This window comes from Crocuta crocuta, unplaced genomic scaffold (assembly GCF_008692635.1).
Source record: "Crocuta crocuta isolate KB4526 unplaced genomic scaffold, BGI_CrCroc_1.0 scaffold26, whole genome shotgun sequence".
Taxonomy (NCBI): domain Eukaryota; kingdom Metazoa; phylum Chordata; class Mammalia; order Carnivora; family Hyaenidae; genus Crocuta; species Crocuta crocuta.
This window is the reverse complement of record NW_027532249.1, coordinates 3876284-3899740: the sequence shown is the minus strand read 5'-3', so window position 1 is coordinate 3899740 and position 23457 is coordinate 3876284. Positions and strand designations below refer to the sequence as shown.

The 23457-nt window shown below is 37.6% G+C and overlaps 1 protein-coding gene across 2 annotated transcripts in view; it reads left to right on the top strand.

Moving 5' to 3' along the window:
* TWSG1 (twisted gastrulation BMP signaling modulator 1) overlaps positions 1-20834 on the top strand; it is a 74740-nt gene extending 53906 nt beyond the window's left edge. For both annotated transcript variants that reach the window (XM_077778224.1, XM_077778225.1), the window contains exons 4-5: positions 14704-14970; positions 17563-20834. In XM_077778224.1, coding sequence (XP_077634350.1) covers positions 14704-14970; positions 17563-17744 — 449 coding nt within the window. In that variant the 3' untranslated portion in view covers positions 17745-20834. The remainder of the gene's footprint in view (positions 1-14703; positions 14971-17562) is intronic.
* The last annotated feature ends 2623 nt before the right edge of the window (positions 20835-23457 follow it).

Here is a 23457-nt window from a genome sequence, read left to right as displayed (position 1 = left end):
TTATCCATGTGACAAATAGCCCAGGAGCTAATCCCAAAATGACTCCAGTCACAATTTTCTGTTAGTAATAGTAGCTGCTTCTTTAGTGTGAATTTTCTTCAGTTTTCTTCTTCATTAAATATCCTTTTCTTTCCACACATTATAATCTGTTACATATATCAAATATGAGTAATAGAATAATATCCAGGAACAAGTTCAGTTACCTTTTTTTCCAAAATAAGCTATGCTAGGTAATTGTTTTCTAATTAAGGTGGTGTTTGGGGGTGTTTTTTTGTTTTTTTTTTTTGTTGTTGTTGCTAAAATGGAATAGTAATTGATTAATTCAGGGTTTTTTTTTTTTTTTTTTGAGAAGTTGAATAGCTATACCTTTATCCCAAATTAACCTTTAAAAAAAAAGATTCCCTTTTGTGATACCCATTGGACTATTATTCTTAGAAATAATAATTGGTCCCACATTTCTAGAGTAAATTGCTTATTATTTAAAAGTCCCTTAAGTTGTCATAAAAACAGGTTTGTGAATTGGGAATGAAGTTACTTTGCTTTTGTATTTGTATATGAGCCCCAGACAAAGCAAAGAGCCTGCTTTGATTTAAGGAATTTTAAAATCACTTATATGTCCGTAGTTCACCTTCCTTATCTAAGAAAAAACTTTGAGTTTGTTTGTTGTGTAAGTCCTGTATATCTTCTGCCTTTTAAAAAGACATTTAAAAAATTTAAGTTTATTTATTTATTTTAATGATGAGGTTTTTGGAGTGATAGTGGGGTTCATGGGGTCTGGAGCTGGTGACCAAGAAAGAATTCTTGAAGACGTCTTTGGTGCAAAAAGGTGGTTTTATTGAAGCACAGGGGCAGGACTTGTGAGCAGGAAGAGCTGCCCAAGACCATGAGGAGAGACTAGTTATATACTATGGAGTTGGGGGCGGTACAGTCCAGGGGAAGTTTCCAGTGAGATTTTCATATGCTAAAGAAGATTCATAGGGTAGTGGAGACCTAGCTATTGTCAAACAAGGTTGTTTTCCCTCTAGCAAAGCATTAGCATTAAGACAGTAGGGAGTTCCCAGCGAAACATTTTGCTCAGCCTGCCTCAAGTATTCCTCCATGGGCTACAGGTTATAAGGGAATTTAGTTCCATCTGCCATTTCCCACATCACTATGGAAGGGTGTTGGAGACTTAGGTCCTGCAGGTCTATGATCTCTATCAGTTAACCATTTGTTTTTCACCTTTGCTTTGTTCGTGGGCANATTGAGAAAGAAAAACAGAGAACATGAGCAAGGGAGGGGCAGAGAGAGGGAGAGAGAGAATCCCAAGCAGGCTCTGCACTGTCAGCACAGAGCCCGGCATGGGATTTGATCTCGTGAAGGGTGAGATTGTGATCTGAGCCGAAATCAAGAGTCAGACACTTAACCTACTGCACCCAAGCACCCCTAAAAAGACATTATAAAAGAGTATACTGCTCCAGTACAATGAGCACACTTTGCACTCAGATTTTGGTTTCTAATATCATTCTCCAATAAGAGACTAAGAAACCAGACTACTTGGAGAAACAGCTGGCTCTAACACTGAGGCAGGAAATATAGAAGATAAGCCTAGAACATACTACAGTGCCGAAAGATAAGGAAGTGCTAAAAAAAAAAAATATCCAAATTGATGTGTGAGTGTCAAATTTACACAGGAGCCTGAAAGAGCTCCTGGTGGCTAAAGCTGGAAAAAATAAGCAACAAAATAAAGTAATATTGGATTATACCTAAGAGTATAAAATAAATATTCATGACTCTATACTGATATAAATATTTGATTAATAAGTTAATTAGTGGAAGAGAAGAGACAGATCTCCAAGGCAGAATTCAAAATAACTGTGTAGATGCTCTGCCCACAAGGAGCGGGAGCAGAACTGCGCCTTGCATAGGCATGGGCTGCTCATAGTCACTTCCCTCTAAATGGTGTGGTGGGGAAGTGGGGGGAGAGTAACTTTGCAGTGGAGAAATCTTCCATACACTATTTTAGCCAGGGGGTCAAGGTCAGCATCAGCAGTCATAAATCTTGTTGGTAGTGTGTACCTTTGATTTAACTTGATGAAAATTGCACTAAACCTCTGTGGCCTCCCTCCCAGTAACCCATAACCTGAATCTTATTTTGAGAAAAACATCAGACAAATTCTAAAAGTGGAGAGTTCCACAAAATACCTGCTTGGTACTACTCAAAATTGTCAAAGTCATCAAAAAGTAGGAAAATTGAGAAACTACCACGGCAAAGAGGAGCTTAAAGAGACATGATGGCTAAACACAGTGTGACATCCTAAAAGGGATCTTGGAACTGGAAAAGGATATTAGGTAAATACTATAGAAATCTGAATAAAGTATGGACTTCATTTAGTAATAATGTATTAATATTGGTTCATTAATTATAAGAAAAGTACCATACTATTTAAGACACTAATAATAGGGGAAACTAAGTGTAGGGATATTAGTTATACTCTGTACCATGTTTTCAATTTTTCTGTAAAATTATTGTAAAAAAGTCTGTTAAGACAACAAAAGTAAATAAAAGGCAACAGAATTGGTAGAGGAAATCAAACTTTCACTCNGAGGAGGGCACTTGTGGGGATGAGCACTGGATGTTATTTGGAAACCAACTTGACAGTAAACTATTTGTAAAAGAAAATAAGTCTGTTAAACAATAGGTTACAGAAGAAAATAGCGTGGACGGTATGATCTTATATAAATTTTATTCATGCATCTAATTATCAAAATAAAGGACTTTATGTCAACATGGAGAAACCTTAGGAGTTTTGTTAGGCATACACTAAATTTACAGATACGTTTTTGGAATGTGTAGATATAGCTTTTTTTTTTAAGTTTATTTATTTATTTTGAGAGAGAGGCTGCATGCAGGAGAGGGGCAGAGACAGAGGGAGAGAGAGAATTGCAAGCAGGCTCCACGTTATCAGTGCAGAGGCTGATGCGGGGCTCAATCACACAGACTGTGAGATCATGACCTGAGCCAAAATCAAGAGCTGAATGCTTAACTGACTGAGCCACCTAGGTGCCCTGGAGGGTTAATATAGTTTTAATATTGAATCTTCCTACCCATAAGGATGGTATTGCTTTCTATTTAGTATCTTTATGTCTTTAATGTCTTTCAGTAAAGATTTATTGTCAAAACAAAAAAATTAAGTTTAAAATGTTATTCAGTGAATTAAACAAAGGAGAGTAGTTTTGTTGATACTGTAAAATTTAGAGATCAGATGAGATTCTGCTGTTGAATGAATTAATTATAGACATTTGTAACTTAGTGCATCTTTAGTTCAAGATGTCTTGAGTCTTAGACCACACATTCCATATGTACTATATGACTCTTAAAGAGTTTTGTATAGTGGAACACTTCTTAATTCTTTAAAAAAATGTCAGTGTTGTAGTATCTAAATTGGATTACTAGTCAGTCAATGAATACTTTCTAAAAAAATAATAGCTAATGCTTATATAACATCTTTATATGTCAAGTACTTTCCATATATTATTTTGGCCCTTAAAACAAACCTAAGGAGTATGAGAATGTTATTATCCTTCATCTATTTGACAGTTGAAGAAACAAGCGAGAGAGTTTAAATGACCTCCCAAGGTTAGACAGCTAGTCTGTAAGAAAGCTGGGACTCAAGCCTGGTAGTATGGGTTTCAAGTCCATGCTCTGTGACCTGTTCTGCTGTGCTGCTTCTTGATGTTACACATTATATGTTTCTTGGCTTCTGGTCAAGATGAAGGCAAAGATGATGTCATTCTAAAATCATATAACACAGTAGCTTTCATTTGTAGCCATTATAACTATCACTTTCAAGGTAGTATATGATGTTGGATTTAGTAAATAGTTATTTACAAACTACTACTTTTTCATGATCTCTGTAAAGGTAATTGGGCTCAGGCACAAAGCTGTATTCTGTGAACTCCAAATTTTCTCTTAGATTTAGCCAGACCATCTGAGAACTGTATACTTAGACTACATTGTTAATGGCTCTCCATAATGCTGTCTCTGCCCTACCAGCCATTATGTGTTGAGTCTGCATTGAAAGGCTTCCTATCGCTATGACAACTCTTGACAGGACAGATGGCGGTGGGATTTTTATATTTATGAAAGCAGGGCATGGGTTTTAAAAGATTAAGAAAAGCCGCTCTAGACAACGCATGTCCCTGTTTCTCAATTTCAGTCATTATTTGTCTCACCAGTGTCCTTTTTTGCATCACTGCATCTTCTACATATCATCAGACAAATTCTTTCTTTCTTTCTTTTTCTTTCTTTCTTTCTTTCTTTCTTTCTTTCTTTCTTTCTTTCTTTCTTTCTTTCTTTTTCTTTCTTTCTTTCTTTTTCTTTCTTTCTTTCTTTCTCTTTCTTTCTTTCTTTCTTTCTTTCTTTCTTTCTTTCTTTCTTTCTTTCTTTCTTTCTTTTGGTAAGCTGTAGTTTGAAAACAATAGGAGTTTGTTTTCAGAAAACGGTAATTATAGTATTAATTGACGAAGCATCAATTCTTTTTAAAACTGTATGTACTCACTAGGGATTCTGATTTACTGCCTATCTTCATGCTGAGGAAACTAAGAGATGAAAACTTCCATCCACTCTTATTGCCCTCTCAAAATTAGGTCTTTTTGATCATGAAATACATTCTGCCTTAGAGATCTAGCAGTAGTGGCTACAGTCTCTTAACATATGTTCCTTTAATGCAGCTGTTCCCAAACTTTTTTAAATCTCAGAACCCCTTTATACTCTGAAAAATTCAATTTTTAGTGATTCTTTGTGTGGTTGAAACCTGTGAAGAAAATCCAACCTCACACAACTATATAATTGGAAAAGAAAAAAGTATTTTAATAGCTTTTCCAGATAATTGTGTATATTCCTCTTTGATTTTATACCCAAACTGGACAGGTAATAATTTCTTAAAGGTTAGTTACAAAGTGGAATCTAAAACCAGATTCTTAAATTCTTTATACTCTGTTACATAAAAATCCATTGATCTGTCTTGGACTTTGAATAATTTTTTTTAATGTCTTATTTATTTCTGAGAGAGAGAGAGACAGCATGAGCAGGGGAGGATTAGAGAGAGACGGAGATACAGAATCTGAAGCAGGCTCCAGGCTCTGAGCTAGCTGTCAGCACAGAGCCCGACATGGGGCTTGAACCCACGGTCCGTGAGATCATGACCTGAGCCAAAGTCAGACACTTAACTGACTAAGCCACCCAGTCACTCCAAGCTTTGAATAATTTTTACCCTGTATAACTTTCTAACATTATGTATCAGTCATTTGGAAGATTATGAGTTCACTGAATTATGTAGATTTTCCAAATATTGACACATACATTATACAATATAAAAAAAAAACCCACATTAGTTTATTTTACCACCAATCCCATCAGAAAGGTATGGAAGTATTGGGAAACTATCAGGTCATAGTTCAGATAGAAGTTCTCTAAAATTCTAATTTTTGTTTGAAAACTTGTGTTTTATCATCACAAACAAACACTGAGTTGTATCCTTGAAGTGGTATGTTTACTTCATGCATTTTCAAGAAAATGTCTGCTACATACACAATTCTTCACAGTCATAGTTTGTCTGATAGTCATTTTTCTTACATGAAAATAGTGTTCCAAGGAAAAAGTGGCTAGTTCAGCTTGCAACTCAACAAGTGATTTCCTGGAGACGGGTGTCATACTTAAGTATGCAGCAAGTATTTTCTGTGTGGTTCCTAGTTTGTCACACAGAATATTAAAAAGTCATGTACTCAAGGGTCTCTATTTAAAGAAACTAATAATTTTTATTTGCTCCATTAAGCATTGTCTTAAGTGAAATGAGCCCTTTAAAAACACCCAACACTTTATTTGGTGGTGAAGAACACAATGACTGCTGGTAACAGTTTGGTACCACTGCCTTGATTCAAGTCAAGTTGCCAGATGTTCTTCTCATCATTGCTTTTGGACCATCAGTGCCAGTGTCAGACCTGTAAAACAAACAAGTATTATGAAAATTATTTTGATGGTATGACTCTGAAAGGATCTTGGAGACTCCACAAACTTCTTAGACTATTCTTTGGGAACTGCTATTCAAATGTATCCTTTTTTAAATATCTGAAGTATTATATTTATATTCAGTTTTTAGAGAAAACTCCTATTGAAGTAATAATTTTGCATATCCAAGTAGGTTACTTAAGGTGAAAGTATTGTGTTGAATTTTAGGAAAATAGAGAAAAGAAGGACCTTCAGTATCAACTACTATTCACACAGCTGTATTTTCCTTTAAAATATAATTTAAAAACTATAATTACTATTTTACATAGAGTATTTACTATGTAGTTACTATGTAATACTATTTACATACAGTAAATTCAAACAATATAACAAAGTATATATATGAAATGTCTCCCTTTCTTATACGACCCATCCCTCTCCCTAAAGTTAAATATTTCTCATACATACTTCCAATAAAGGCATTTTATTTAATAAAAGTATAATAAACAGAATCCAAGATAACTTTAATTTTTTTAATGTTTATTTATTTACTTTTGAGAGAGAACACAGGCAGGGGAGGGACAGAGAGAGACAGAATCCGAAGTAGGCTCTAGGCTCTGAGCTGTCAGCACAGAACTCAACGTGGGGCTCAAACCCACAAACTGTGAGATCATGACCTGAGCCAAAGTTGGACACTTAACCAACTGAGCCACCCAGGCACTCCTGAATCCAAAATACCTTTAGAATAATATTATTTTTACTTAGAGCAGAAGGCATCTTTTAATACTTTTTTCATTTAGGGAAAACAGGTGAATGAAAAATCTCAAAGAGCTTTTGTTTTCTCCTTTTGTTAGTACTGGAAAGTTCTAATTTTTTAGAGTTAAAAAAAGTCTGTCTCCACCAAACTCTAGAAATGAGTAACTTTAGTTAACCACCATCAACAAAAGAGTGATGTGAACTGCTTAATATAGCAACTTATGTTTTAAGTGCAGTGACTAAAGATCCAAGTTTGAAAACAGATCAGTATGGCTCAGTATTAGTGATGAAGAGGAAAGGTGGAGGGAGATGAATGCATGAGGTGGGTAAGGATTAGGCCTTGGAGCCCAGTAAGGGAATTTGGATTGCACCCTAAGTATCCTAAGTATAATGGAAACTGACTAGAGAGGATACATTGGTGATATCTGAATTACATTTCTTAAATGATCATTCTGGATACTGTATGAAAGACAGACCTTAGGATATGAAGAGAAGAGATGGGGATCAGTTAGAAGGCAGTTGCAGTAGTTGAAGTAATAGATGATAGTAGAGTAGACTAATATCTAGTAGACTAGATATTAATGGAAATGGTGCAGCTCAAATTCAGAGAATATTTTGGATGTAAGTTGTCAGAGTTTGGTTTGACTTGGATGTAGGATATAAGGAAAGAAGGGAATTAGGGCTAGAACTATGAGTTGAGTGACTGAGGTGGGATGGATCTACAAATCCTATCACTAAGGGGGTCTAGCAACAAAAGACCAGGGTATTAGGTGGATTTTCAATGTGCATATTGAAATTGTCAAGAATGACAGGGGCGCCTGGGTGGCTTAGTCGGTTAAGCATCCGACTTTCGCTTGGGTCATGATCTCGCGGTTCGTGGGTTCGAGCCCCGCGTCGGGCTCTGTGCTGACTGCCAGCTCAGAGCCTGGAGCCTGTTTCAGTCTGTGACTCCCTCTCTCTCTGACCCTCCCCTGCTCATGCTGTCTCTCTCTCTCTCCTAGAAATAAATAAAACATTAAAAAAAAAATTTTTTAAAAAAAAAGAATGACAATGGGTCTAGGGGTGGAAATGAAGAGGTGATCCAGGTATTGAAGTTATTGGTTAGTGATGAAGAAGTATGACTGAGTGTACAGAAGCTAATAGCCAAAAGGAGGGATAACAGATAGTAAAATTCAGTAACATGCATTTTAAAGGTCTGGAGTTTCTGAAGGAGAATGTGAATGTAAGGGCGCCTGGGTGGCTCAGTCGGTTGGACATATGACTTCAGCTCAGGTCATAATCTCACAGCTCCTGAGTTCGAGCCCCGCATTGGGCTCTGTGCTGACAGCTTGGAGCCTGGAGCCTCCTTCAGATTATGTGTCTCCCTCTCTCTCTGCCCCTCCCTGACTCGCACTCTGTCTCTCTCTCCTTCAAAAATAAACAAACATTAAGTAAAAAAGAATGTGAACATAAAATTAAAGCATTTTGGGACAGGGGCGCCTGGGTGGCTTAGTTGGTTAAGCGTCCGACTTTCGCTTAGGTCATGATCTCACGGTTCGTGGGTTCGAGCCCCGCGTCGGGCTCTGTGCTGACTGCCAGCTCAGAGCCTGGAGCCTGTTTCAGAGTCTGTGACTCCCTCTCTCTCTGACCCTCCCCGACTCATGCTGTCTCTCTCCTAGAAATAAATAAAACATTTAAAAAAAAATAAAAAAATAAAGCATTTTGGGACAGCAAGAACTCTGAAGTGTACTTTGCACATACCATATTTGATATGATATCAAAGAAAATAAGGCAGAAGACCAAGAAAGAGAAAAAGATGGGTTGAAGGAAATGATAGCTTTAACCAGGAGGTGATTTAAAGACAGAAGATGATAACTACACAGGAGGCTGTTCTGAGGTCAGTCAGGTATGGCCACAGGAAAGGCTCAATGAGGAAGAAAGTTCTTTATAAATCACAGGTCTCAGGGGCTCCTGGGTGGCTCAGCACCGACTTCGGCTCAGGTCATGATCTCATGGTTTGTGGGTTTGTGCCCGTGTCGGGCTCTGTGCTGACAGCCCAGAGCCTGGAGGCTGTTTCAGATTCTGTCTCCCTCTCTCTCTGACCCTCCCCTGCTCACGCTGTCTCTCTCTCTCTCTCAGAAATAAATAAAATATTTAAAAAAAAAAGGTCTCTTTAAAAAAAATAAATAATTGACTAACCTAGGAAGGAGCAGTCTCTTCCCAGCCACAAAGCTTTTTCTAAGATGTCAAAACATCGTAATTTGCAGAAAATTAAAAACATAAATAATACAGAGGCTTAAGAGACAACTATGCTGCCTGAAGCAATAAGTGAGGGCCCTGAGAACCCTATCTCTGAGAAGAGAACGAGTTCCATAGTTAGCATACACTTGAGAAGTGGAATAGTTTTTCAAGATTTGTTGTAAGCTTGTTATCTGTGGTGCACACACACACCCCCAAGACAATTCCTAGCATAGAAAGTACACTACAAAAGTTCAATAAGAAAATATTAGTCCTAGGAATTAAATATAGCAGTTAATTTGCTCATACAAAAATTTTCATAACAGAGAAGTAGAGTAGTATGATGAGTTCCTATATACCCATCACTGGACTCAACAGTTATGAAAAATATGCGACATTCATTTTATCTATCCTTTCCTTCCTTTTTTTTCTTACTTGGCACAGAATATTTAAAAACAAACTATAGACAGTAAATAATTTTTACCTCTGCATTCTTCAGTTTCAATCCCTAAAAGAAAATACAGACATTTACTTTTTAAATCATAATGCCATTATGAAACCTACAATATTAATAATTTCTTGGTATATCCTAACATTCCAGTTCATAATGAAGTTTCTCTGTTTGTTTCAAAGGCGTGTTTACATAGTTGATACGTTCAAGTTGATCCAAACAAAATGCTTATATGGTGTCTGGTTATGTGTTGTTTTTTTTTCTCATGCCATTTGACATATTGAAGAAGCAGTATCAATTTGCCTGTAGAATATCCCATATTCAGGAATTGACTGTTTACTTCCTTGAGTTTGTCATTTAACTCGTTCCTCTATTCATCTGTATTTCAGTAATTTGAAGCTAGTTGTTAAAAGTTTGACTGGATTCAGTTTAAAATTTTGGGCAAGAAGACCTGATATAAGTAGTGCTGTGTGAAATATAGCTGCTTTTCAGTATTTTATGGAGTTCGTGGAAAAAGATCATTTTATCTTAAAATTAGAAGTATTTTCCTCTGATAATATGGCACTGGACAAGGAAATCCTATCATACTGTCTGTTTTTCAGTGAACAATATTCATGGGGTCATGTTAAGGCAAACTGCTGTTTGCTGGTTTTCAACTTTCAAAATCAATGTATATTAAGACAAGAAGACTTCATTGTATTTAGGCAACAGAATGTTGTTATTAATTTTGTCAACATAAGTTAGGAGAAGTTGGATGGGGAAAGTGGGAAGACACTGCTGGCATCCTTAGCTGCAGGATAAGAGATATGGAATAAAAATCAGAAGCTTAAGTATTTTTCAGACTGCAAAGGAAACAAATTATAGTATTAGAATAATATAATTATTAGAAATACAGGGGAGAGAGGTTAGTGTGAATGAACTTAATCTTCATCTCTCATATAAGAGGATTAATAGATAAGGTCTAAGGTGTTTTTACTGCTTCTGGTAAATTAATCATTATTTAAATTCTCATGGAGGTAACCACCAGAGAAACTTAAGAACAGACTTTTTTTTCTTTTTTAATGTTTATTATGGGGTGGGGGGGGGCAGAGAGACAGGGAGACAGAGGATCCGAAGCAGGTTCTGTGCTGACAGCAAAGTGCCTGACGTATGGGGTTTGAACTCACGAACCAACTTGCAGGATCATGATCTGAAATCAGACGCTTAACCAACTGAGCCACCCAGGCCTCCAAGAACATTTTTAAAGTGGCTGTGTCTGGGGAGTGGAATTAGGGGTGGGAAGAGTGGAAAGCACTGTTGCTTCTTTGTTGTGCATTTTTCTGGACTCTTGTTGCTGTTTAACCATGCATATTCATTATTAAGGAAAGTAGCAACTTTCCCCCTTAGTCTTGATAACTACCCTAAAATGTGGTTTCATCAAGTAAGCTCTACTTTAACATTAGTTTTCAAAGGTATGAAGACTCAGGTCAGATATATAAAAGAATTAAGCACACATCAGAAAAATTCTTTGTACTTAGTACTTGTAGATCTAGAGCACAATAGTACTGAATTCTGGCTTGCTGAAACAAATTATATCAAAGTTCTCTGCACTTAAAGGACTTGAAATGCTCACCTTTTCAATGGTTGCCATTTGTTTCCTGATTTGAGGCCGCTCTGACTGCCGTGTGCAGAGCTAGTGTCTTTAAATTTTTAGTTTTTGAATTTCACTGTAGTGATAGAATGTCACAAAGTAACAAACTGCCTCAAGACAATGATCCTAAAGCTAACAATTATAAACTTCAGGATGATAGATGCTTCCCAGAGAAGTTTTCCTAATTATTTTAAGCTGTGAGTGGTTAGTAATTTTCTCCCCAGAAATTGATCCACCGTGCATAATGAATACAGACAACTAAAGAATTTCCAGGGATGCCTGGGTGGCTCAGTTGTTGGAGTGTCTGACTTCTGATTTAGGTTCAGGTCATGATCTCACGGATCGTGGGTTTAAGCCCTGTGTCGGACTCTGTGGTGACAGCGCAGAGCCTGCCTTGGATTCTCTGTGTCCCTCTCTCTCTCTCTCTCCTGGCCCCCTCACACACAGTCTCTCTAAAATAAATTTGTAAAATATTAAAAAAAAAAATAGCTTCCAGAAATTTTAAAAGGTTGCTTTTCCTGAGTGAGATAAATCCCATATACCATTGGAAGATCAGATTTCATAACTCCCCATGCAGAAAGAACACAGAATTTGAAGAGTGCTTCCAGCAAGAAATGGAGGGTCAAAATCCGCATTGCCTAAGAAGAGCCTCTAGTGATGATCTCTCTGAATGTAATCCTAGCTGAAAAGAGCAAGATATGTGAAAGCTTTAAAATCATGCCGTGAAAAAATAGTATCTAGCAAGCATTTACTTTATGTGTACTGGCTTTAATGCAGTGTATTCAGATTTAAATTACAAATGTTTTTGGCCTAAGTTTGTTAAATGCATAAAACTCTCCCCTCAAAACTTTTTTGAATGTAATGAAATCTCTGCTAATGAGCCCTGAAGTTTGTTTAAAGTCTCAGTAGATGTTGAGTTTAGCTCTTCCAACCATTGAACTCCGTTGTTTACCTTTTCGTCTCAGATTACTAATTTTCATTCATTATAGAACCTGGCAGAGGAATATATTATGTTTATTTTATAATTCACGTATTCTAAGTATTATTTGCTTTTCAAAGCCACTTAATGATTATTTATAGAATGTGGTTATTATAATCAGCAGCGGATATGAAATCAGACTGAATCATAATGTTGGCTCTAATCCTAGATTATATAATAGTGGACAAATAATTTAATATATCTGGGCCTATTTCCTCTTTTATGAATAAAGGGGTCCGATTGACCCTTTAATCCATCATTCTGTGTCACAGTGTAAATCATTAAGGTTCCTACATATTAAAAGATTTTATAAAGAATATAAACAGCCTTGTTATCCTCAGTTCTTGCCATGTTCCTTAAACTAATAAAGTGTGGAAAACATGATTTTTCCTTCCACCAAAATTTGTAAAATATAGGAATTTATATATTTGGTTTAACTGTTCAAAATTTTGGTCTGAGGAAAAAGAAAAACTCCATATTAGACCTAATAGATACTAAACCAAAATGCAATATAATTTAGTTTTTATTTATTTATTATTTTTTTATGTATTTATTTTTGAGAGAGAGTTAGAGACAGCGTGAGCAGGGGAGGGTCAGAGAGAGAGGGAGACACAGAATCTGAAGACAGGCTCCAGGCTCTGAGCTAGCTGTCAGCACAGAGCCCAACACAGGGCTCAAACCCATGAATCGTGAGATCATGACCTGAGCCAAAGTCGGACATTTAACCTACTGAGCCACTCACGCGCCCCTATAATTTAGTTTTTAAAAGTATGGTATTCACAAAAGAAAATCCAGAGGGCTCTGTTACAGTTATTACTGCTACGAAACAGCCTACCCTCAATCAGAGTGGCTTAAGACAGTACTAATCATTTAATTAGCTAAGAACCTGCATTCTAAGTAATTCCCTTCTGCTCCACAGCAGCTGGGTGTTGGGCTACTAAATGATTAGGCATTTTCTCAGCTCTCCCATTCATAACAAACATTTTCTATAGTCGCTATCCCTAATTCTCCTCTACTGTTTTTCCTTTTTAAGATTATTTTTAGAGGCACCTGGGTGTCTCAGTCAGTTGAGCATCTGACTTTGTCTCAGGTGATCTGATGGTTCATGAGTTCGAGCCCCATGTTGGGCTCTGTGCTGACAGCTCAGAGCCTGGAGCCTGCTTTGGATTCTGTGTCTCCATCTCTCTGTACCCCTCCCCTGCTCGCACTCTGTCACTGTTTCTGAAAAAATAAATAAATAAATAAACATTTAAAAAAGATTATTTTTAAAAATAATTCTTTTTCTTAAAATGTTTATTATTTTTGAGAGAGCGTGAGAGAGAGAGCGCGCACATGCGTGGGACAGTGGGGGAGGGGCAGAGAGAGAAGGAGACAGAGTCCCAAGTGGGCTCCATGCCATCAACACAGAGCCTGACATGGGGCTCAAACTCATGAACTGGGAGATCATGACCTGAGCCAAAACCAAGAGTCGGATGCTTAACTTACTGAGCTACCCAGACACCCCAGAAATAATTCGTTTTGAAATAATTTCAAATATAGAGAAAATCTGCCAAAAGAGTGAAGATTCCTATATCCCTCACGTAAATTCCCCAGTTACTAACATTTTATTGAATTTGCTCCATTGTTCAGTACTACTCCCTCTCCATATATGCATACCCAAAGGCGCATGATTATTCATCCTTTTTTGAACCTTCAGAAAACAAGCTTTATACATGATATACCATCATTACTAAATATTCCAGTCTGTATTTTCTAACTAGAACGTTCTCCCGTATAGCTAGCATGCTCCTTCCAAATAAGGAAGCCAACTTTGTTTCAGCATTGCCACCCCATCCACAAATCTCATTCATATGTTGCCAAATGTCTCAGCAGTATCCCTTGTGATACCTCCTCTGATCTAGGCTCCTATCCAGAATATGTGATCCATTTAGTTGTCATGTCTGTTTAGACTGACATTCAGTCTGAAACAGTACTGTGATCTTTGGTTTGACAGTTTTATTGAGTATAGACTTTGTGTAATATAAGATGATCCTAGACTCCTTTAGTATGTTCCTCATCTATAAGCTTTGGCATCCATTGATGGCTCCCTTCTGAATCAAACACCTCTATGATAATTGCCAGGTGGTGATTTTCTATTTCCTTCATTCCTTCTGTATTTATCAGTTGGGCACACTACTAAAAGAAGGAGCTTTTCCTTCATTCACTTATTGATAATATAAGGACTCATTAGTTCCTATTTTATTTATCGGGTGGTAATCAATCATTTTGACATTAAAATTGTCTATTTGGCCAGTAAGAGCCCCTTCAAGTTACATCCTGTGTTTTTTTGATATGTCCCATTATAACTGAGCATTTCCGTACTTTTTGGCATAGAAAGTATCCCAGGATCATTTTGTACTTTACCTGACCCAGCTCTGGAATCAGTCTTTTCTCAAAATAGCTCTGGTTCCTCTTAGTGGAGAGGATAGGTATTTAGAAAACAACATCTGGGCACATGATGTGCTCGATGCTGCAGGGGTGTCATCATTTCTAGGCCCTCTTAGCCAAGAAAGCTAGGAAAATATCTACATATATGTAGAAGCAGCCTAATTTTACTATGTTGGAGCTTTGATTGCAAGATAGTATTGAATGATATTACAGTTAGTGAGAAAAATTGACTTTATTTGCTTTGTCCCTTCCAGGTATGTGTAATCCTAGAAACTATAGTGACACACCTCCAACCTCAAAGAGCACAGTGGAGGAGCTTCACGAGCCAATCCCTTCTCTCTTCCGGGCACTCACAGAAGGAGACACTCAGTTGAACTGGAACATTGTTTCCTTCCCTGTTGCAGAAGAACTCTCGCATCATGAGAATCTGGTTTCATTTTTAGAAACTGTGAACCAGCCACACCATCAAAATGTGTCTGTTCCTAGCAATAATGTTCACGCACCTTACTCCAGTGACAAAGGTAACTGCCCACAGCTGACTCTCTATCTTGCCCCCTCACTTTCTGTGTGGTCTGTGAAACCTACATTATCTTTGAGTTTGTCTAATCTTAATAAATTATGGACTTCAATGATCCTAATCCCTGAGTAGATAAGGAGGCATGTCAAGCATATTATCACCACTCCTTCACAGTCACAGCGATAAAAGTTGTGTTGGAAGATAGATAACTTGGTTCTAATTTTGGTGTTTATTTGTGTTTGGCTTTAATTGTTCTTTCCATAAGATAGCAACAGTGCTGATTACTTAATATAGCATTGCACACTGTCAGGTAACATTCAGAGTGTTCTAGGAAGTTCTACATTTTTGTAATAGCATTGGCACTACAAATGATACTGAGGTCATCAGCTAAATTTCTTTATGAGCAAGTTGGTATTATAGACCTCTAATCTCCAGGTATAAAGTAACCCCAGTACTCTTGGTCAGAAGGGGAATGAAATGAAAGAATGATTTGAATAGCTTTGAGAACCATATTAAAGAATACTTACTAGTGAGGGTTGGTCATTCCTTAATGTAAAGGGCATGCAACTTTTATAATATCTTTAATATTTTCAAGTAAAAGACTCTGCACAATTTTACTGTGGAAGAATAAGGCAATGATGAAAATTTTATTTCTTAAAATATGAGATGAATTATGCATAAAAAGTATAATTTGTAGTCTTTCTTATTTGGCTTCTTGTTGTGCCCTCCATTACAATCCTGCCTATCTGAAATAGTATGACCTTTGGACATCAGCAGTAAAAGTAAAACAGCATTTGTTAATGATACACAGAGTAAGCATTTTTATTGATTTTTGGTGAGACTACTTTAAAAGACAAATTGTAGATTTGGGAAAACATCAGAAATATATGGAATATGCCTTATTAAGATATTTTGCTACCATTTTCTCCATTAAAATGTATTCAGTGTAATACATATTCAATAATAATTCATAAATTTTGTTGAAATATCATTTAATAAAATAATTAGCAGGAAGCCAAGTTTCCTGGGAAATACCAACTGTCTTTGAAGACAAAGTTCAAGTTTCTCCTCTTTGACACCTTCTCTAGGTGCCCCTGCTCCCAGGTAGAGCAAATTACCTCTGATTCCATTTCCCAATATTTGTGTTTCGGTTTGTTGTCTGTTTTTAACTTATAGGTCTACTGTTTAGTACTTAGTTCCTTGGATTCTCTGATTACTCTTTGAGTCCATAATGGCTATTCCATAGTAAGTGTTCCATAAATACTTGTTGAATAAATAAGTGAAAGAAAGTTGGTAGATACTAATTACCTGGAGAGTCAAAGCTCCCCTGTCCTGCTCACTGTCAGTCCCTAGTCTGCCTGGTCTCATGCTGTACTGGCCTCCCTGTTTTCCATCTTGACCTGACCCCATCTTCTATTCCCAACGGTGGTTCTGCTGTGTCTTGATGCCACCCATTCACTGTGGTTGGACTGGCCTCCCCTCCATTCCCCAGGCACACTACACTGGTCTTCTTGTGACTTTCCTTATTTTGTTACTTGGTAACTTTGCATTTAATTCTTCTTCCTAATACAAGCCCACTTTTTTCCATTAAACGTTTCCTTACTATTCAGGCACCTGGTAATTTACCCATTCTATAAATGGTTCTGTAAAATAACAGACTTTAATCATGCACTCTCTATTAATAGTTTTTATTGTCTTTTACTTATTTCATATACCTTGTCCTCCTGGCTAGGTTGTTATATGACATTAACCACCAGGAGAGCTAAAAATTGAAACAATCAAAAATAGTTGCATTCGAAAGCAAGACTAGAAATTGCTACTGATAATATGAGCATTTTTAAATAGCCAATGCGGAATTGTGCCAAATACTGCTAATAACCACTTTGCATCATTTGAATTAAGTTTGTTTTATTTATTTATTTTTTGTAAATTCTCAGTGTAGCTTTAGAACAGTATTTTTCAAACTTCTTTTAGCTGGAGAATTCTTTCCTCTAAGAAAATCTTATCAGAAATGCCCAATTTGAGGTGCCTGGGTGGCTCAGTCGGTTGAGTATCCAACTTTGGCTCAAGTCATGATCTCATGGTTCTTGAGTTCGAGCTCCTCATCAGGCTCTGCCCACTTCAGATGCTCTGTCTTCCACGTTCTCTGCCCCTTCTGCTTACACGCTCCTCCCCTCCAACTCTCTCTCTCAAATATAAACTTCAGAAGGGAAGAAAGAAAGAAAAAGGAAGGAAGGAAAGAAAGGACGAAAGAAAGAAATACAGACAGACAAGAAAGAAAGAAAGAAATGTCCAACTTATAAGGCACAGCTCTGAAGCATAGCAGTTGTTAAGCCCAGTAATCTTAACTTCAAGATCAAAGTCCAGAATCTGATAACCTGACTAAGGAAGCTTTTTGCCTTTTTCAGCTGGGGCGGGGAACTCTGGCTTCCTTCTCAATATAATTAACACATGTGATCTTTTTTCCTACACCTCATCCTTTGTCCTGTGTAGACTAGCAGTAAGAGAACCAAGAATAACTATTAATATCAGGCAGGTATTAAAGCATTTCCCGCTTTTCCTCTTTCTTGTTCTGAGCTCTTTTTTTCTTTTCCAGAACACATGTGTACTGTGGTTTATTTTGACGACTGCATGTCCATACATCAGTGTAAAATATCCTGCGAATCCATGGGAGCATCCAAATACCGCTGGTTCCACAACGCCTGCTGTGAGTGCATTGGTCCAGAATGCATCGACTATGGTAGTAAAACTGTCAAATGTATGAACTGCATGTTCTAAAGAAGAAGAATGCAAACCAAAGCAATCTAATCAACAAGAAAGATATGAGAAGCTATTCAGTGAGGTCTACTGGTTCCACCAGCATGCCACCTGGTTAAGAAGATACAAAGAATTTGGACAGAGTTAAAGTATGACAAATCCAGTAATGTGTCAAATTATAATTATAACTGCTCTGGTTGAGCAATAAGGCAATAAGCCCTTTCCTCTTAAATACTTTTACAACTTTGATTATATGAGAAGCAAGTACACAGAGAATTCCTTGAAAGATCTAAGGTTTTTGACATAAAACCTGATGTCATTTTTTTCCTTTGCATTCAAAAAGCCTTTGGTTTTGAAAGCATTAGAGCAGGTTAACATAAGTTACAGTTTCTTCATTTACTACTTACTCCTGGGACACTGAGTTTGTCCAGTCATACACCAGTCTTCATTCACTGTGCCTTGTCTCGTTTATCTCTCCTATAAATAGAGTCGGTAGTCCAGCATATCATCCTGAGAACTCACATAAAAATCACCATTAAAAGGTTAATTTCAAGCCTCGGAATGTGGGTTTTAGAAAGTAAATGCTTACTACATGTTACAATTTAAAACTCTTACATAGGGACACCTGGGTGGCTTAGTCAGTTAAGCGTCCGACTTCGGCTCAGGTCATGATCTCATGGTTTGTGGGTTTGAGCCCCACGCTGGGCTCTGGACTGACGGCTCAGAGCCTGGAGCCTGTTTCAGATTCTGTATCTTCCTCTCTCTCTGACCCTCCCCGCTCATGCTGCCTCTCTCTCTCTCTCTCAGAAATAAATAAAACATTAAAAATAAAATAAAACAAAACTCTTACATAGTAGAACCCATCCTGTCATACACATGCTGACAGAGCTTTGGGGAAAGTTTCTCCTTTTCTTATATTCCCCTGCCCAGAGTGCTGATGCAGGTAGTGATGAAGAATTCTGAACAAGAATCGCAAGGCACATTTATGACACTGCATTAAATATTCTGCTAGGGTATAAAGAATTGGGAAGTTAAAGCATTTCTCAGACTTAAGGTACCAGCTTACTGAACACTGGGAATGGGAAATACCTGCCAAATCAGACTCCGCTTAGAGGGCCAGGGAAATGCTTTGTCCCATTGTACAGAGAGCATGGGCAGAGCCACGTTCCCTAAGCTGAATGACAGGAGGAGATAAAGAAGAAGCTTAACAATATGAGCAGGGAAGGTTGAAAAAGCTGGCAGTTCTTACCGACAGTAAACTTAAAACTATTTACATGAATTATTTTGTTATAGTGTAATCTTTCCTTTAGGTTTCCATCTGGATCGAATGTTTTCACTACAAAAGTATAATCAGACAGTGGAAGGTAAAGGGTATGAAATTAAAAAGAAATCTCTGTTTAAGACAATGTTAGCTCCAAATACACTACAGACTATTTTGTTTTATATGTTTCAGTAATGATAAGCTTAATTACTTTGTGTCCTTCATCATAATAAAATCCCAGTGTTCAAGCATGAATCTAAAACATAAATATTTATATTCCAGAAATTCTTAACTATACAAAATTATTTTTCAGTACATTATGATTTATAAGTAACTTGTAGGAATATCTCTTTGTATGTCTAAGTATTTTAGTACATAAAAATAGATAATGCTCTTAGACACTTTGTATTTGTATTCATTATATGAATAGTAGTTAGTTACAAGATCATATGTAATATCATGATTAACTGTCATAAAATCTAAAGCCTTAATATCTTTCTGTTCTTTCAGACTACTCCAATGAGTACTAAAGGTACTTTAGCCTTTCCAAAAACTTATGGCCTTTTTTTTAAAAAGTTAAAATTTAGCCTCTTACATGTATTTTTTTCTTAATAGGAAAACATTGGGATATCTTTTTCTTACTTCTAACTAAAATGCCTCTGTTTAAAAGTGCCTTGACAACATTCTGGCTCCTATTCTTCAGTAGTGTCTATAAAGGTAACAGCTTTCTTAAAACCTTTTAAACTAAAAAAGAGAAAGTTTTAAAGGAATCTACATCCAGGTGCTTCATTTCCACTTTGCTATTCTTCAAAATAATTTCATATCTATAGAGAAATCCTTCTGTGTTTATTGACAGCAAGCTAATGTTGCCTTAAATATGACAACATTTTTTAACTGCAACTTATCATCTTTATTAGGCCTTCATTATTAAATTTTGAAATGTAATAGCTCTTCTGCCCTTATACCGGGAAGGTAATTTCTTGAACCATATTGTATTTGAACTGATTTTCCTTACATCTATTTCTCCCAATAGAAATTATCCCTAAATGTAATGGTTAATTTCATATCCAATTTTGCTTAATTTTTGTGGTTTATGAAGGGGTTGAAAGACAGAGTTTACCTAAAAGATTCCATTATCAGTTTATAATGTATTTCAGGTTTTGAATAACAATGTTTTCCAAATCAAAAGTATAACATTTCAGAAGCTAGTAACTCCACTAAACTTTAGAGCCTTTATTACCGTTCTAGGTATGATTTACTTCTGTTTTGAAACTCTGGTAAAAATTCTTTTTTTAATCAAAAATTAGGTTAACTCCTTTATAACTAGATCAAAAAAAACCCTAAATCAGTAGGTATTATAAAAGCCATATATAAAAGTTTCTTTCCTAGATTAAGACATGTCCCTGCTGGTTAGTTTTCCTGTCCCTCATTGTCCACATAACATCTAATTATTGCAGAAATTGTGCTCAAAATACTGGCACCAAATTAAATGATAATTCAAATAAAGTAAGTCTTTGTTTACATAGGATGCTATAAAAGAGAGGCTTTTATTTAGAAATAATATTTCTAAAGCTTCAGAAAGCAAAATGGGTAAGATATTAGAATATTTGAACAATTATTTATAAAGCAGAGTAGCATCGAAATACTGCAAAATGAGGTAAATATGAATAAGCCACATATTTAAAGTTTGTTTTTGTGAAAGCTTCTTTGAAGATTTTTTAAATCTATTCTACATTCCCCAGAGTCTGTGTTAATTGTATTTCACATGATCTACAACATGTAGAATTATGTAATTTTTCTTTGGTTGTCCCTATAAGCAAAAGAGTATTTTAATAAAAAATTGAAATGAGTGTGTCCTTCTTTTTGCTAACTTCAGCCTAGAACAAACACCAGAATAAATTTGACATTGCTGTCTAGTGAAGTTACAGTTTAAGGGAAGCTTGTCCCCTTCTTTCTGGATGTCCTTGCATATTATGTTGAAACAAAGGCTCTTTAATAGTTTGCTCTCTGCTTTTTCCTGCACTTTATTCCAATATGGGGGAATCTTTGAAATGAAATACTTAACATTCTCCTTGTTCTGTGAGCCTCAGGAGATCTATCTGATGGTTGGAAGGAGTTACAAGAAAGTCAAGGTAGGAAGATCACTCCCTGCTCTCCCACAGTGACCCTCATGGGATAATGTTATTAGAACTGAAAGCCATAAACTTTTGTGGTACCTTTATGGTGGATTCAGTGTTGTTTCCCAGAATCTACATTCTGACAGCCTGGTGGACAGGGGTTCTAGAGAGCGGAACATTCAAGAGGACAGGTTGCCAGCCGAGTGACTTAACGGAATGAGAAATCTAAGGAATTCGGGGGTAGAATTCATTTCAAGTAGGACCATACATTTGATGATGAAAGTTGTTCTTTCGCTGAAGCTGTCCAGGGGCAGTGAGTCATGTGACACTGAAGGCAAAGGGTCATGATCTGGAGATGCTCAGTGGGGAGCGATCCTCCCGCCCAGGGAAGTCAGCAGGCTGCAAGCTGCAGTATGGCAGGCCCACCCAGCAGCCCACCCCAGGCATCCTTTGAGTTCCTAAAGCTGGAAGAAACCCCACTGGCTGATAGGTGTTAGGAGTTATGACTTAGGCCTCTTTGATAGTTCCTAACCATTTGAAAAAAAAATCATTTTACATCTTTTTATTTCGAAGTCTGTGCTTAAAGGATTGAGTCAGCAGCGGCTCCAGGGTCCGGCTTTTGAGATGAGAATTCTCAGAGCAGAAGCAGAGAGAAAAATTTCTGCTCTCCCAGTGTGGTGCCGTGACTCAGAAAGAAGCCTGGAAAAGTGCAGAACCCTCATCCGTCACGGGGACCAAAATGTCCTCATCTGATTGAAATTAGCCACTGAATTTAGACACAGTCACCACTGAAGCACTTCTGTGGCAACAGTGATTGCATTGTGAGCCCTCCTGATGTACATGATGCTGCAGCCAGCGCGGTCATTCTAACACACGTGTGCAGGTAATAGCTCCCCCAACCCCAGTGACAAATCCCAGCGAACTGCAAGGCCTTTGTGCCTCTGCCTCAGGGGCTAGTGTTACCTAATCGGAAATAGGAGCAGACAGCCTGCCTTTTGTTTTCCAGCAGTTTCCTCTGCTTTAGCCGATTCTGCTAAATCGGGGTGGGGGAGGAATCAAGTGCGATCAAGTGCATTTGCTAGAAAATGGGAAAAGGCCTGGGTCTCCCAGACCATGCATGGGGACTGTGCCCCAGCCTCAGTGTGCCCTGAAATGCCCTGGTTCCAAAGTCAGCCGTTGCCTCCTTCAAGAGGTTTCAACTTAATGGCTGTTAGCAGCCCCGCTCGCCCTCAGTGTCTTGGTCCTCAGACTTGTCTCTAGGATCCTGTGAGATCCAGGGTAGGTACCAGAGTCTTGCTTTTGGCAGATGTCAGATGTGATAGGACACTGGGTCAGATTTTACTTGATCTGAAGAAAATAATGAGAGAAGACCTGTTGGTCTTGGGCTTGTGGCACAGCGTTTTCTTCTCTCAGCCTCATCCACTGGCGGCCTCACTGTTCTTTCCTCAGCCTCACACCCCCTTCCCTGTTCTCCTGTTCACTCCCCCGCTGGCCTTGCCCTCCCTCAGCAAACCACATTTATTCCGCCCTTGGGGATGAATTTGCATGAATTGTTTCCTCTGCTGCCCTCTGCTTTTTATGCAGACTTGGTTTGCTTGTTCTTATTCAGGTCTCAGCTCAAATATCTCTACCACCATCTCTCCAGTCGCAGTGTCTCCTCAGTCACTCCATCCTATTACCATTTTATTTTTTAAATATCGGGTAACTCTCTGAAAGTATTTATTGGTGACTTATCTATTCTCCTCTAACTAGCATGTGAGGCCCATCAGGGTAGGGAACTTGTGGTTTTTTTTTATCACTGCCTTGAACACAGTTGTCCAGCACCCTTAAGTGTGGGACATGGGGCAGACACAGATGTTTTAGGGATGAATGAATGATAGCAGACCCTCTCATACTTCTGCTTAAAATGGTGGCTCCTCAGATAAAGGTCCAACTCCTCGGCAGGCCTCTCAGGGCCCCATGGTCTGGTCCCGCTCATCCAACCAGGCCCACCTCCGACTTCTTTTTGATGCGTGGTCACTGAACGCAAAGGTCAAGAAAGAGTCTTGAAAAGGTAAGGTGCAACTTAGTAAGTTTATTTAAGTAACATAAGATCAGGACTTGGAGGCAGAAAGAACTACATGTGCTATGTGAGGCTGGTGTTTTCATACTTAGTAATCAGAGGGAAGGGGGCAGGCAGGAAGTGTCAGATTACAGAAGTTTCTTTACCTTTCTTTGACTTTCTATTTGTAAAACTACTTTTGCAAGATTCCTCTGGTGCTTGTCATTCAGTTCGATGTTAGCTATAGGTGAGACCCTTAAAGAATGTAGCAAGCAGCATATATTCAATGTTTATTGAAACTATGCAGGCTTTAGG